The sequence below is a fragment of the Aplysia californica genome, unplaced genomic scaffold (genome assembly GCF_000002075.1).
Source record: "Aplysia californica isolate F4 #8 unplaced genomic scaffold, AplCal3.0 scaffold00155, whole genome shotgun sequence".
NCBI classification, from domain to species: Eukaryota; Metazoa; Mollusca; class Gastropoda; order Aplysiida; family Aplysiidae; genus Aplysia; species Aplysia californica.
In genome coordinates this window covers 338,903-352,432 of record NW_004797425.1, presented here as the reverse complement: position 1 = coordinate 352,432, position 13,530 = coordinate 338,903, and the positions used below count along the sequence as shown (strand labels likewise).

Here is a 13,530-nt window from a genome sequence, read left to right as displayed (position 1 = left end):
AGAGAGAGAGAGAGAGAGAGAGAGAGAGAGAGAGAGAACAACAGCGATGACCAGCTTGAGCACAAGAAAACTAAAGCAGCTAGAATCTAGACCTAGATCTAGATCTAAACTAGACTATTGGACACACTTTAAGCTGCCTACCGGAGATCTCGAACTATTTTTTTTTTTAATTTAAGAATTAATGAAACCCAATGATTCAATGTAAATCTAGACGCTTCAAGTACATAATACTTTGTGTCTGTGACTCTTTTAAAGTTATTTTAACAACGCGAGTTTGCACAGCCATAATATTAATATCCTGGTGTCTTCATAGAGCGGTCAAAAATTCGAGGCGCAACTTGTTGTCAAATATTTCCTCAACTATCGAACATTATACTGTCCCCGTAGAATTATGCAAATTTAGAAGGCCAAATTATGTTTTAAAAAAAAAGCAAAATTATGCAAAAATTATGCAAGTTACAGTAAAACCATTCGTGACATGTTTTGCACTTTTTCAACACAAAGTTTCCTGATTTTCATGTTTTATGTACAGAAACATTGAAAACAGAACATATCAGTATCAGTAATTTGTTGTGTATTTGGAAAAGAAAACAATACGCACCAGTTTAAAAAAATTAATTTAAAAAATCAAAAAATCTCTGTAACTTTCAACTGTAGATCTAGATCTATCGAGGAAAGAAAAAAGTAAAAAAAAAAAAAAAAGAAAGGAAATCTGGACCTCTGATGCTGGCACATTACTAAAACCATGGACACCTGTCAAACATGAAATATCAGCAGACATGAGAACGATAACTTTTGAAGGATTGAAAAATTGAACATGCTCAAGGAACAAAATCACAACTCACAACCAAGATCTTCTAACAAGGGAAATAACAAATTTTTAACGTAACTGAGAGTTATTACGGTGATTACGTCCCTTTAGCCACACGGCGAGGCGTTAATTATTTTGTGAAAAAAAAAAGTAAAAACGAGGATAATCCAAAATTATGCAAATGTTGCAGAATTACGCGAAAAAACGCACATTCGCATAATCCTACGGGGACAGATTATAAACTCTCCGTGCCACGTTTTTCACAATGACTTTCAATTTGTCTTAACAGATCAAAATTTTTGTAAACACCTGTTAACTGTATTCTAGAAAATGCCTTAATAAACACTAAACAAACACTTTTCCTAAATAAAATGTTCTACAGATTTTAAAAGGTTTATAATAATAATAAATAGCATTTATATAGCGCATATCCCCGTTCAACAGCAGGCTCTATGCGCTTTACACTATATTATGACCCCAGCAGACCATAGTGTCCATAGAACACTCAAAAACATTCTCAGCTTCCCGGGAAGCATACAGTGCAAACAGCTGAATAAGCGCTCAAACACTAACAAACTGACAAGATCTTTCGCTGTCTATAGCCTGGTACCCATTCCCACCTGGGTGAAGTGAGGAAAATTCGTGTAAAGTGCCTTTCCCAAGGACACAACGTCGGGCCCCTGACGGGATTCGAACCCACGACCTTACGGTTGCGAGTCCGAGAGCCTAATCACTATGCCACCGACGCCGTTTATCATGAACGATCTTTGTTACAGCTGTGAAAAATATCGCTTTTAAAAGAGAGTCCATCTTTTTTTTTCCTAATCGCGACATGGTCTCTACTGAGCGCGTATTTTTAACCCTCTAGATCTATAATAGTTTAGGTTATGGATGGAATTATTGTGCAGTAGGCGCAAGCAGACGCGTGATCGAAGGCCATCATAGTGGTTCAACATTCCCGATTACGAGACGAGCCCGTGTCCAACGAAATGCACGCATAAAAAAATACAAATATAAATTATAGCCTAAACATAATACATCTTAATGACCTAGTTCGAGACAGGTCACTTTGACCCGACGCCGCCTAGCCTTCTAATTTTAACCTACTGCATGCGCTATTCTCGAACGCTGACATGCAATGCAGCTGGCAACGCTGAATGAATGTTGATCTACGACATCTCGAGCTGTGCTTGTAATTCCGGGTAGGCCTAAAAGGTAATTCTTCGGTATTATTAATATCAACAGACCATGGGCTAATATTATTGCTATTATACTAATAGGCTAAATATAAATCGAGACCATAACACCTGCATTTCTATAGTATAAAAAGCAGATGGGGGGCGGACTTTCTTTTCATCTACCCTGCGTGCTTGTATGCACTGAGACAAGACAGACAGAGACGGACAGACTGGGTACCATTTGATTATTCATAGGTCTAGAGAATTTATAATAACATCCCATGAACGATCCGATATCTTGACTAACAAACCTCAATTGTAACTTGTAACCACAATTTGCACAATGAACCATAATCATTCAAATAGCAATTTTGTGTGCCAAGAAATGACGTGCGAGTGTTAGGCTCTAGATCTAGATCTAGATATCTAGATCGATAGATTCTAGACCTCATTTATTTAATTATTAGTAGGCCTATTAAGGGGGGGGGGGGGGGTTAATAAAGAAAAGAAAAGAAAAAGACCATTAAAATTTCATGTTTTTAATTATCCGAAGAGGAGACCTATCCGACCGAAGACACTGGCCGCTGGTCAGCTGATGTCATCTCATCAATAGACGGTCAATCAGTGGGCCTACGTGCATGCATTACAAAAAGGGGCAAGCTAGATTCAACAACTCAGAGCTTAGGTGAGGAGAGAGAGATATTTCTTAATTGTAAACGTACCCCTGGGCTGTAAAATACAACTCTCGAGAACAATAAATTACAACGATTTCCCGCATGCGTAATAAGTATAAGTGGCTGCTGTTGTTATTATTCAGAACCATAATAATATAGATACCTGCCCGCCCCCCCTCTATCTCTCTCTGTCTCTTTCTCTCTTTCTCATTCACATTCTCTCTCTTTTTCGCTCTCACTCACACACACACAGACACACAGACACACATACACACACACACATACACACACACACACACACACACACACACACACTCACACACACACACTCACAGAGAGAGAGAGAGAGAGAGAGAGAGAGAGAGAGAGAGAGAGAGAGATTTTAAATACTTAAATCATTGTGAATAAATACATGCATGCACCATAATAATTAAACATTTTATAGGCCTAGTAACAATTGTAGGCTCATTACAACAACAAAACCTGAGTACTGTTTATTCATTAAGTCCAACTGTTTATGTTTTGGAGGCAAGTTGTCTAAAGTCCCACACAAATCTAGAATCTAGATGTAGTGTGCATCAAATATAAAAAAGATAGGAATTGTACTTACTTTTTATTACTATTTCTGATTTCATTTCTTGTTGTTTAAATTACTACTAATAATACTAAAGCATGATAACTTCAGTCATCACAGGTTATAGCCCAAATAACAGTTTTGTTTGTTGATAGCCAACTTTTCTTGAAGTTGTGTGCTTGGTCTTGCCTCTTGGTGTATTTTGAAAGTGTGTCAAACAATTCCCTCCAAGTTAAGGGACAAAAAGTAGGCCTTTATAACTGAAAATTGTTAGATCATGAGATTTCTGACACAGGTATATAATATTATCTTTTTATACATGTGTCTCACTTAAATGTTTTTATTTTTAGGGAAATTAAGATAAATATATATAATATATATATATATATATATATATATATATATATATATATATATATATATATATATATATATATATATATCTATCTATCTCTGAAGACACAAACTGATTTTTTAGTATTCTATTAGCCTACTTTCTTCAGATACAAAATTTTCATAGAATGCAGTTTATGATATATATTCTTCATCCGTATTAGGTCGACAGCCTTTCTAAGTTTTGTTTTCAGTTGTTTGGATTACTAGGAACATATAAGTAACATTTTGACAGCTTAATTTTAGTTTGCAGTTGTAAATTGGGCACATGCTTTACATCTCTGATTTCTTGAAGTTCTGGCAGGTTTGGTTTATGCTCCTTTGATTAAACGCATGCGTTGATTAAAATGTAAAAGGAGGACTCTTTCTTTTTAGATTGAAGGTGTGTGTACATACCAGTCAGATTTCAGCATCCTCATGATGGACGAGTCGGAAGTCAGTCTCAGTTTGCTGGAATTTTGCCATCAGCTTCCGAAAGTGGTAACTTCTGAATGTGAATTGTGTCTCCATCCTATCATGCTTGCGTTTTCAAAAGTTCTTGTTCTGTTTTTAGTAGTTGTGTTGGACAGGTGTACACATCTACAAGTTTTGTTCATATGACAATGTCTGTAAAATTATAAGCTTGTCTTATTTTTTAAATGTCCTTGTATCAATCTGACGAAAAGAGAATAATGTACTGATATCATTCAAGTTAAGTTCTTGCTGGGAGTCTCAAAAGAAATAATACATTGTAACGAAGTCTCTAGTGAAAGATAAAGCCTTAACCATCATTTCAGCTATAGAAGTGTACTTTGACAATTTATTGTCCCCAATTTTGAATACAGTATTTTGATAAATTTCTTTTGAGCTCTATTCTACCTAGAGTTTGATTATCTGGAGAAAGTTTTAGTATGTTACAAAATATGTTATGAGCTGAAGCTTAATCAAGCTTGAATATGGATACCGACTTGTGTCACCTATCAATGTACAATATAACATGGTTTATTATATGTGTATGACATTAATTTGAACACAAAACTCTAGAAAAAACGTTTTCAAAGTCTGTCTGAAACTATGGTATACCATTGTGTCTTACATCATGTTTACTCTAAAAGCAGAATTTTTCATTTCTATTCAGTAAGTAGGCCAAGAACAGAAATTTTCATTTTTCTCAAAACCGTAAAAATTGATAATGGGCATTTTGTTGCAAAATTATTCATATGCTGTCTTGCATGTTACCAGACTTGGACCATGGAAATTCAACAAGACCATTCGGATCTTTGTCTCAACACTGCATTATGTGACTCTTTTGTTACTGGTTTCAGCATTTGGTATATTTATCAACTGTAGGAACTTATCATTACTAATACATTTTTTCTTCTTCATGTTTTGTTCTTCAGGAGCTGCATGCTCATCTAAACACAAGTTACAGTGTGGACTCCTTACATGAGCTGATTGCTCTCGGTGGGCAGACAGGTGACCACAGTATAGAAGAGCTGCACATTTCTTCTCACAAAGAAATTGATGGGTAAGGATATTGCTCTCGGAGCTGCACTTCTCACTGTTCTTCTTCTTTTCTTTTGGTTTTCTCTAAGTCTAAGCAATTACTATGTCTCCTGCTAATGTATTTTTCATTGATTTCAGGATTTGATATGAAAAATAAGTAAATATAGAATATTCCTGTCGACGCCCTGGAGGTACAAGAGATGGATAAGTAAGTAAGTAAGATAGAATATTGTTATGAGTTTGAGGATGAAGTATTTGAAATCGCTGAAGCTGCAGGAGCAAAGTGTACTGAGAATAAGGTACCTGTACAAGTGCTCAACATGAGCTACTCACAGAGATTTACTATTAAGACTTAGTTTTGGTCATTGATTGGTCATATTAACAGTACAAGTAAATGGTTTTGATGGATAATATCAATCTGATAGCAAGGGTAAACCTGCGACATTCTGTCCAGAAGAGTTAACATTTTGCGCTTTCAGCCCCCCCCCCCCACATTATATCCTAATATATCATAATATTTGATTTTGATTTTAATCAACTGTAGGGAAAAAAAAATCTTCTGGCGTCTGGTGTAATGGTGAAGCTTTTTGCCAGCAGCCATGGTATGTTAAAGATGCAAGTTTGATCATAGTGTTTTTTCTTTTGTTATATCAATAATGCTTCCCTTTTCTTCTCCACCAGGAGTTTCCTACTCTTCTCCAAAATTCAGCAACTAGTTCGAACAGAGGAAGCTGTATACACAGTGAGTAAATTGCCTTCTGACATTTGATGTAGCACTAGCAGTGAAGCATTTTGCCATGGCATGCTAAAGATGCAGGTTAGTGATTGAAATCAGGTTATCCAAGTTTCTCTGTCTTTCTGCTAGAATGCTATATTTTATTGAGCCGGGGTTGGCTCTGCCGGGCAGGGTCGAACTGTTTACCTCCTAAGTGACCTTAATATTATGTCAATGGAGGCGTAAGACTGTTACAATTAATTTATGATCAGGGATTTGACTCAAGTCATAATTTTACACCTCTTCTCCGTTAAGTTCCTGAATCGCAGTGCGTAAATCAGGCTTGAGCTAGTGTGTGTGTTCTAGTAGCAGGTCCAATTAACCCTATCGGTACATCGTGTTTTACTATCGTATCCATAAGGTGTGGGGGAACTCTGTGCCCCCGCTTTCAAAGAGGAAATTTACTTGTTAATCCATCCAATCTGTACGTTTTGCATAGCAGTCTGTCAAAATGATTTTTTGAGAAATACTAAAAGTTTCAAAGAGATCCTCGCACTAGAAGTATTCTGAAATGTGAAGAATGCAACTCCTGGGGTACAAAATGACCCCAGGCATATGGACAGGGTTAAGGCCGTAAAGTCGGGACCATATACTACACTTTGATCTTAGCCAAAAGGCCGAGAAGCGATGTTGACTATCACATTTTAAAAATTCAAATTAGCAAATGTGATATAAATGTCAGAATGAAAGAAATTTATTATATATTATGTGTATGGTACTGAGCGTCTACTATATCTGTTGCCTCATAGCTCACACACAGAGTCATCACAGAATTTGCCCAGGACAATGTCAAGTACCTGGAACTTCGATCTACCCCTAAAGAAATTCCTGAGACAGGCATGACACGAGAACTGTACATACGCACAATGCTTCGTGCTGTGAAAGACTGTGAGAGAGAAGGACTGGACATAGTGGTCAGGCTGCTGGTCTCTATTGACCGGAGGCACGGGGTCAAAGTCGGAGAGCTTACAGTTGATCTGGCTGAGAAGCTCATGAAAGAGTCTGGGGGCTTGGTCATTGGGCTTGATCTCAGTGGTGACCCTAGGGTAAGGCTCTTTGTAATTGATCTTTCATTTCTGACACTAGTTGGTCTATAAATGACCACACTGTGCCAGAAGTTAAGACTTATCCCCTATCAAATGTACGTAGATCAAATCTCCAGAAGGGTATGTGTTCTTGCGTACTTTGGTCCTTTCCCATCTAACATCTATAGTCCTTATTCTTATCTTCTCTTTCTTTTCTTTGTATCTTCTCTCTAGTAACACCTCTAATCTTCAGCACTAATGCGACCAATTTGTGTTGCAAATGCTTAAACTCTTATTTTAAAAAAAGGAAAGTGGTCATAACTAGAGAAGTAATAGTTCTTTTTACAGTCTATAAACTGCACAAAAGGAAATCTATGTTACTTTTTGTGCTCAAGTTCCAATAGCAGCACGTGACCTACCTGTCTACCTTTTTGTGGGCTATGTTGGGAAGTAGCTGTATGGCCTTACTGCATAAAGCGAAAGTTTTTATTATTTATGTAGATCCATGTAAAATAGATTATCCAGTGGTCTCTTTCATGTTACTTTTTGGACAGCCCTTGTATGCAGGTACATGGTGACACACCAAACCAATCTGCCGGGAACTGGACAATAAAGATTTATCACGTCTTATCTCATCCCATCTCATCTCATCTCATCTCGTCTCATCTCATGTATACCTCTATATTCTTGTCTAATTTGTTGCATATCCTTGCTCTATGCTGGCGTGGCATGAAAAATAGATGACTAGGGTCAATCTTGAGCTTGGCTCAGGTGGATTTCACATCCCATTCTTGGTCATGTTTCCTTTTATGAGGAATTCAAATATCATTTTTGTTTTTTGCATTTAATCCCTATTTTGAAAGACATTGAGCGGTAAGTTAATGTTGCCCACTCATATTTTATTGAAGTTTAATGTTTTTTACTTCAAGTATTCTCTCATTTGAAATATTTAAAAAACTTAACTTCTTAAGTTTTTATCATCTATTAAATGGATTATAATATGGACTAAGAAAATAAAGAAGTCTAAAAAAAAGTAAAATAATGACTGGTTGGATGTTACGAGCCAATAGACCATATATTGCATCTTGCTATCAAGAAACTGACTGTATTGTCACATTTGCTGATAGTATTGGTATTGATAGATTTTTTGCCCTCTGCACTGAGACAAATATGGTGTCGACAAATTTAATATACGTCTCATGCCCTCTTATTTTGCCCATACCAATTACCAATTACTACTAGACATTTTTATCTTCATAATTATTAATTATGGTTTTTAGGGTCGTGCTCTCCAGTAAAACCATGAGTTTCTTTTTGTTTGGTGATTCTCTTATTTCAGTCTGTCATTTTTCTTTTTCTGTGTTGACTTTTGTAATGTGGTTAGCTTCTCTTTATCTCATGGAAGAAAGCCTGTTTTTTGTTTTGTTTTCTCACAACAAATCCAAGGTGTTTTTGCGAATTCTTTTCATCTTTGAACTGTACAATGTTTTCACTGTACTGAGTTTGGCTGTGTATGTAGGAAAAACTGTTAAAATCCCTGCAATATTAGAATTTCTCCAAAGGATGTATGTTCTAATTTGCGGCTTAAATAGGGCTTGAGTCTTTTTGTACCGTATTTCTTCAATCAGTCATTAAGTGCATCATATTTTTTGTATTATAGGTGGGTAATGCTGCAGACTTCATTCCTATCTTGTTAGATGCTCACAGCAGAGGACTGAAACTGGCAGTTCATCTGGCTGAGGTAGGCTATGTTTTTTACCCTTCTCTTGTGACAAAAAGCAGAATCTGCAATAGTATCATAGCTGTGAATTTTGTTACTCTAAGAGGACATAAGACCATCAGAGGTACATCAGAGTGAAACAGACTTAAGGCTGCTTTGTAGCTCTAATTCTCTTTTGTGTAGGGGCACAGCATGATAGATTAGGCGGGGAGGGGGGTAAGAGCCTGAGAATACAAGGGATGGATTTCATGTATTTTGATATACTCGATATTTGATGATTACCGCATTTTTGGACTAGTCTGAGATGTCAATCCAACAAACATATTCTGTCAGTATTAAAGCATTTTGTCTTGCTGAGTGTAGATCTCAGCAGGGTAACTCCTATTGTCTCCAAAGTTAGAGGGTTGGGTGGTTGGTGGATGCTTCTTCTTTCCTCTCAAACACTTTTCCCCCTTAGCTCTCCTCCTTCTTTTTGGTATTTGTTACTCTCTTGTAACACCTCTAATCTTTGGCATTTATATGACCTTATTGTGTTGCAAGTGCCGTAAAACTCTTATGAAAACAACAAAAAGTTAGGGGGAGTTATTCTGATGGGATCATAGGTTGTTTTACTTGTTGCTTTTGCTGCTGCTTCTCCCCCTTCTTTGCTCAGCTTTACACTTTTGAATAAAATAGAGGGGAACTCTCTTTACACAGTTGCCTTTGTACGAGGAGACAAAAAAAGTGTTGCGATCCTGTGCTGCTAAATGTGATCTTCGTGTTGGACACGGCACTTACCTACATCGTTATGACCAGGGCATGGGACATGATGAAATGGAGGACTTGGTAATCAAGGAAAAAGTACCCATAGGTCAGGAGTTTTAAAATGTGTCAGTTTGTTTGGTCAGTAAGATGATGCAGATATTTTTATTTACAAGTATATGTAGTAACCTTGTGTTCCATTCTGCACCGTTCTAGTGCTGGAGAGTTTTGCAAGAAGTGTTATCCAGGGTAATCTGAAAAGTTCAACTCTTTATTACTTACCAAAACTGATTGTCATGAATAAGAAATGCCAAAACCAAGAGCGAAGCCCACAAGCTGTGCACATCCACAAGTTTAAGTGAAGCTTTTGAATGCTCAAAATGTGGCAAACTTTTCTCTGCCAGAATTGATTTCATCTGCCATAGCAGAAGCCACATGTCATCTTGACCTTTAATTCTTCTATTTCGCTTGAGAAATATTTACGTCTGCAGAGGCATTGTTCATCTTCAGACATTGATGGACAAACTGTTATTAATTTTATTAACTACAGCTGATGAGTAAGCCATGTGTTAGTTCTTCAGAAGTCTGTTGTGTCTTATTTTTTTCATATATCGTTAACTATAAACCTATGTCAGACACTGTCAGTGCTTTCTTGAACATGGCCATATTGATGGCATTGGACACAAAATGGCTAGATCTATACCTGAGACATTGAGATATGTTTTATAAAAATCTGATCAGAGAACATATTATTATTATGCAGGAGTCCAAATGTAAGTGTATGTTGGTAGCAAAAGAAGATATGCTTGAATCGCTCTCAAATTCAATCATTTGCTCTTAAAGTAAAACTAAAGAAACATTATTTTCTGGTCTGTTGTTACATGAGTTTTTCCGAGTCCTGAATTCTGTGTACCAATGACAACTGCTTTGGTTTATACCATTTACTAGAGTCAAGGAGATGTTGTTATAATATCTCTGTCCCTGTTGGTTTTATATCGATGATGTTAAACTGTCATCATGTAACTGGCTTCATGGAAATTTTTTATCACGCTAAAAAAGCTTTCTGATTTAAATGATGAGAATAGACGCAAAAGTTATCCTGCAGTACGTTTCACTATGCTGGCTTCTGATAATGATTGTAAAGTGCATAGAGCATGCTATAGAGTGTGGATATGCGCTGTATAAATATAATCATCATCATCATTATTATTATTATTATTATTACTATTGTTATTATTGTTATTTTTGTTATTATCATTGTTACTATATTATTACAGTAGTCTCCACCTAAGATCCTGGTGCTCGGGAGGCAAGGAAAATGCCTGATCTCAGGCGAATGGGATCTTAGTAGACGCACCAAGGGAAGAATCTGTGGTGATCCATGTCAAGGCCCAAAACCTGTAAAATGGTCTCTCTCCACTCTAAAATGAACTGACCTTACCCATGGGTGGGTTTATGACATATGGTGAACAAAGAGTGGTCGACCTTGATGATCAATCACAGTGGCATGAGGCATGCCATTTACACTTATTATCCTATCTTGATCCTCAAGATATACGCTTATCCAGTCGCTCTTCCCGTTTACCTATTCAAAATTTATAGCTTTCCATCCCTGACCGAGTTCCTCCGCCTTTGTCGTTATGTACCATTATGTTGTGACCACATCAATTAAAACTCAGTCTGTCTCGCAAATTCGGTAGTAGAGACAACTGTTGCGATGGTCAGGGAAGAGTTCACAGTTCGATGTTATCCCGCTTGGAGTGAACTTGTAGGCCCTACCCACCCAGCGAGAGATGTAAGTTTAAGTGGGGAGCTCAGATGCGAGTGTGATGTTGGGGAAAACAAACGCCTCTGTCTGTTCACATATTGGTGTTATCTTGTCAGGGGCAAACATTGTACTGTTTCGAGTTTTACAATGCTTTTGTGATTTCATTCACGAGAGTGGCTGATCTTTGACGCGATGGGCAGTTCAATAATCTCAACTTTTCACTCTTGGTTGATCGGCTGTGCCTCCTGGGTTTTTGTTCCGTAAATTATTATCTCAAATACGGGATTTTGGCCGAATATTGACCTTTAGAGTGAAACAGAGGGGGATCTTAGGGGTGTAGTAAAAATTCTGTTTTCCTAAAACAGCGGGATCTTAAGCAAACCAGGATAGTTAGCGGTGGGATCTAAGGCAGAGACTACTTTATTATTATTATTATTATTATTATTATTATTATTATTATTATTATTATTATTCTGTATTAAAGACCTGCAAATCGATCTTGGCAATGAGTCAAACTGAAAGAAAATTTTTTGACTATTTCTTCTAGTTTGATGGTTAGAGCCTAAATCTATCAGTACACCTACCGCTCCTCTCCACAGAAGCCTGTATTACTTCAAACCTATTAACAATGACTGTGGATAACCTCGAGCAGCATCATTTCAAGTACTGGCTGGATAAATCTCATCCTGTTGTACTTTGTGTGAGTGTGCGCAAAATTTTTTTTTTTTTTGGATGTGAATGAAAGAAAAGAAATAGTGTGCTGGAGTAAATCACATTTCAAAGTCTGACCTGGACACAAGTAGTGGGTGGTTGGCGGGGTGCTCTGGTGTGGTTTGCTCCTTCTTTCTTTTATCAAACATCTGTCGTCCTTATCAGTCCGTCTTTTTTTGTTGTTACACCTCTAATCTTCGATACTCATCTGACCTTATTGTGTTGCAAGTGCCATAAAACGTTTACTAAAATTAAACAAGTAATTTTGAAAACCTTTTCCGCTTAAAGTGTGAGTGTGTTCACAGATTGATAAACTACTTTTCTGTATTTGTGTAGCTCCTTTTGTTTTCTAGGATTTTTTTGGTTTCAAGCTTCAAATTTGAATTTAGTGTTTACCAGTGTACTTAACTTATTCATTTTTCCATAAATTCATTTAGGTGATACACCGTTTTTTCTTTTTTTGTACCCCTTATTACTTGCCTTCTCCTGTCTTGGCAGTAATATTTGGTTGTTTTTTTCCCTCGTTTTTCTTTTCCAGACTGATGGAAAAGGAGTTTATGGCAGTAAACTTACAGAGGAATATTTCAAGGCAGCGGAAGCATTTGCTTTGGGCAAAGACAGATTAAAGCAGTATGTGGTCTCCACCATTGACTACATTTTTGACAATGAGCAAATGAAGGAGCAGCTTCGGACTCAATTTCGTGCTGCAGTTAATACACTTCAATAGACTTACAGAGCTGCATATTATTCAGTCAATTATCAAAATGTTGTCAATCATGTGTACCGAGTGATTCTGTTCTAACATTATACTGAATTTCCAACTGTTGAGATACAGTAGTTTCTGCCCTACTATATGCTAAATGTGATAAAAGGGCTCAAATACCGGTACATTCTTTTGTCTTTTGGCCGATTTTAAAATATAAATTTATACACATTTTTTGTGTAATGCAATGTTATCTATTATTATTGTTATTTTTGTTGTTATTGATTCAGCATTGTATTCATGGGCTTTGACCCTTCCGTCCAGTGCCATGAAGTGGTATGCAGACAGGATCTCTGTAAGTGCCTGCTTTCCGTCTGAGTGTTCCCGGTGTCGTGTCTCAGAGCGAGGAGGGTAGTGTTGTAGTCATGGGTGATGTAGTGGTAAGGGTGTTGGGTTCATAACTGAAAGGTTGTAGGTTCAAACCTGTCAGGGGGGAGCTCTCGTGGTCTAGAGGTTAAGGTGTTGGCCTCTCATTCAAAGGTCCCGCGTTCGACTACGAGTAGCGACCGAAAAATATACTTCTCTTAAATTGTCTTCTTTCACCTCCTTTCCTGCTCTCTAACAATCTTCTTTCGTGTCCTCTTTCTGCCCTCACCCCCTCACCTCCTTTGCCCCCTCCTCTGGGCTCTTGACTCTTTCTGCAGCCTTTCTACTGCTACTCCTTTGCTCTTTCTTACTGCTGTCTTTCAGCCACACCTCTGATCTTCTGGTAGGAAAAATCTACACCTAGTGTTCTCGGACAAGGGCGAAAAATCTCGGAGGGCCTGTGTGCAAGTTGCACTTGTTAAAGATCCCTTGGTGGTCTAAAATCGATAAGAGTAGGCTTCGGCCACCACCCGAGCAAAATTCAAAATTTCCTACCAACTGAAAATATTAGGTGTGTTCCGCGCTCTCATATGACCTGCTGCAGTT

The 13,530-nt window shown here is 37.4% G+C and overlaps 1 protein-coding gene across 3 annotated transcripts; it reads left to right on the top strand.

Moving 5' to 3' along the window:
• Nucleotides 1-1,911: 1,911 nt before the first annotated feature.
• Nucleotides 1,912-12,811, top strand: LOC101850330 (adenosine deaminase-like protein). 3 transcript variants are annotated; one of them, XM_005097455.3, is made up of 10 exons: nucleotides 1,913-2,026; nucleotides 2,543-2,674; nucleotides 4,006-4,110; nucleotides 5,010-5,137; nucleotides 5,797-5,857; nucleotides 6,640-6,936; nucleotides 8,576-8,656; nucleotides 9,332-9,485; nucleotides 11,744-11,844; nucleotides 12,394-12,811. In XM_005097455.3, the coding sequence occupies exons 3-10, from the start codon at nucleotides 4,048-4,050 to the stop codon at nucleotides 12,580-12,582; spliced, it is 1,074 nt and encodes a 357-aa protein (XP_005097512.1). In that variant the 5' UTR covers nucleotides 1,913-2,026; nucleotides 2,543-2,674; nucleotides 4,006-4,047; the 3' UTR covers nucleotides 12,583-12,811. The 3 variants fall into 3 exon arrangements, with proteins under 3 accessions (XP_035825452.1, XP_005097512.1, XP_005097513.1); XM_005097456.3 differs by lacking the exon at nucleotides 2,543-2,674; XM_035969559.1 differs by lacking the exons at nucleotides 2,543-2,674; nucleotides 11,744-11,844 and having other exon boundaries at nucleotides 1,912-2,026; nucleotides 12,394-12,477.
• Nucleotides 12,812-13,530: the final 719 nt, after the last annotated feature.

Excerpts from the sequence above, each read along its gene's own strand:
- LOC101850330 (XM_005097456.3), top strand. The coding sequence starts at position 4,048 with ATGATGGACGAGTCGGAAGTCAGTCTCAGTTTGCTGGAATTTTGCCAT. Across the intron at positions 4,111-5,009 it reads GCCATCAGCTTCCGAAAGTG|GAGCTGCATGCTCATCTAAA; the intron begins GTAACTTCTGAA and ends TTTGTTCTTCAG. Across the intron at positions 8,657-9,331 it reads TGGCAGTTCATCTGGCTGAG|TTGCCTTTGTACGAGGAGAC; the intron begins GTAGGCTATGTT and ends CTCTTTACACAG.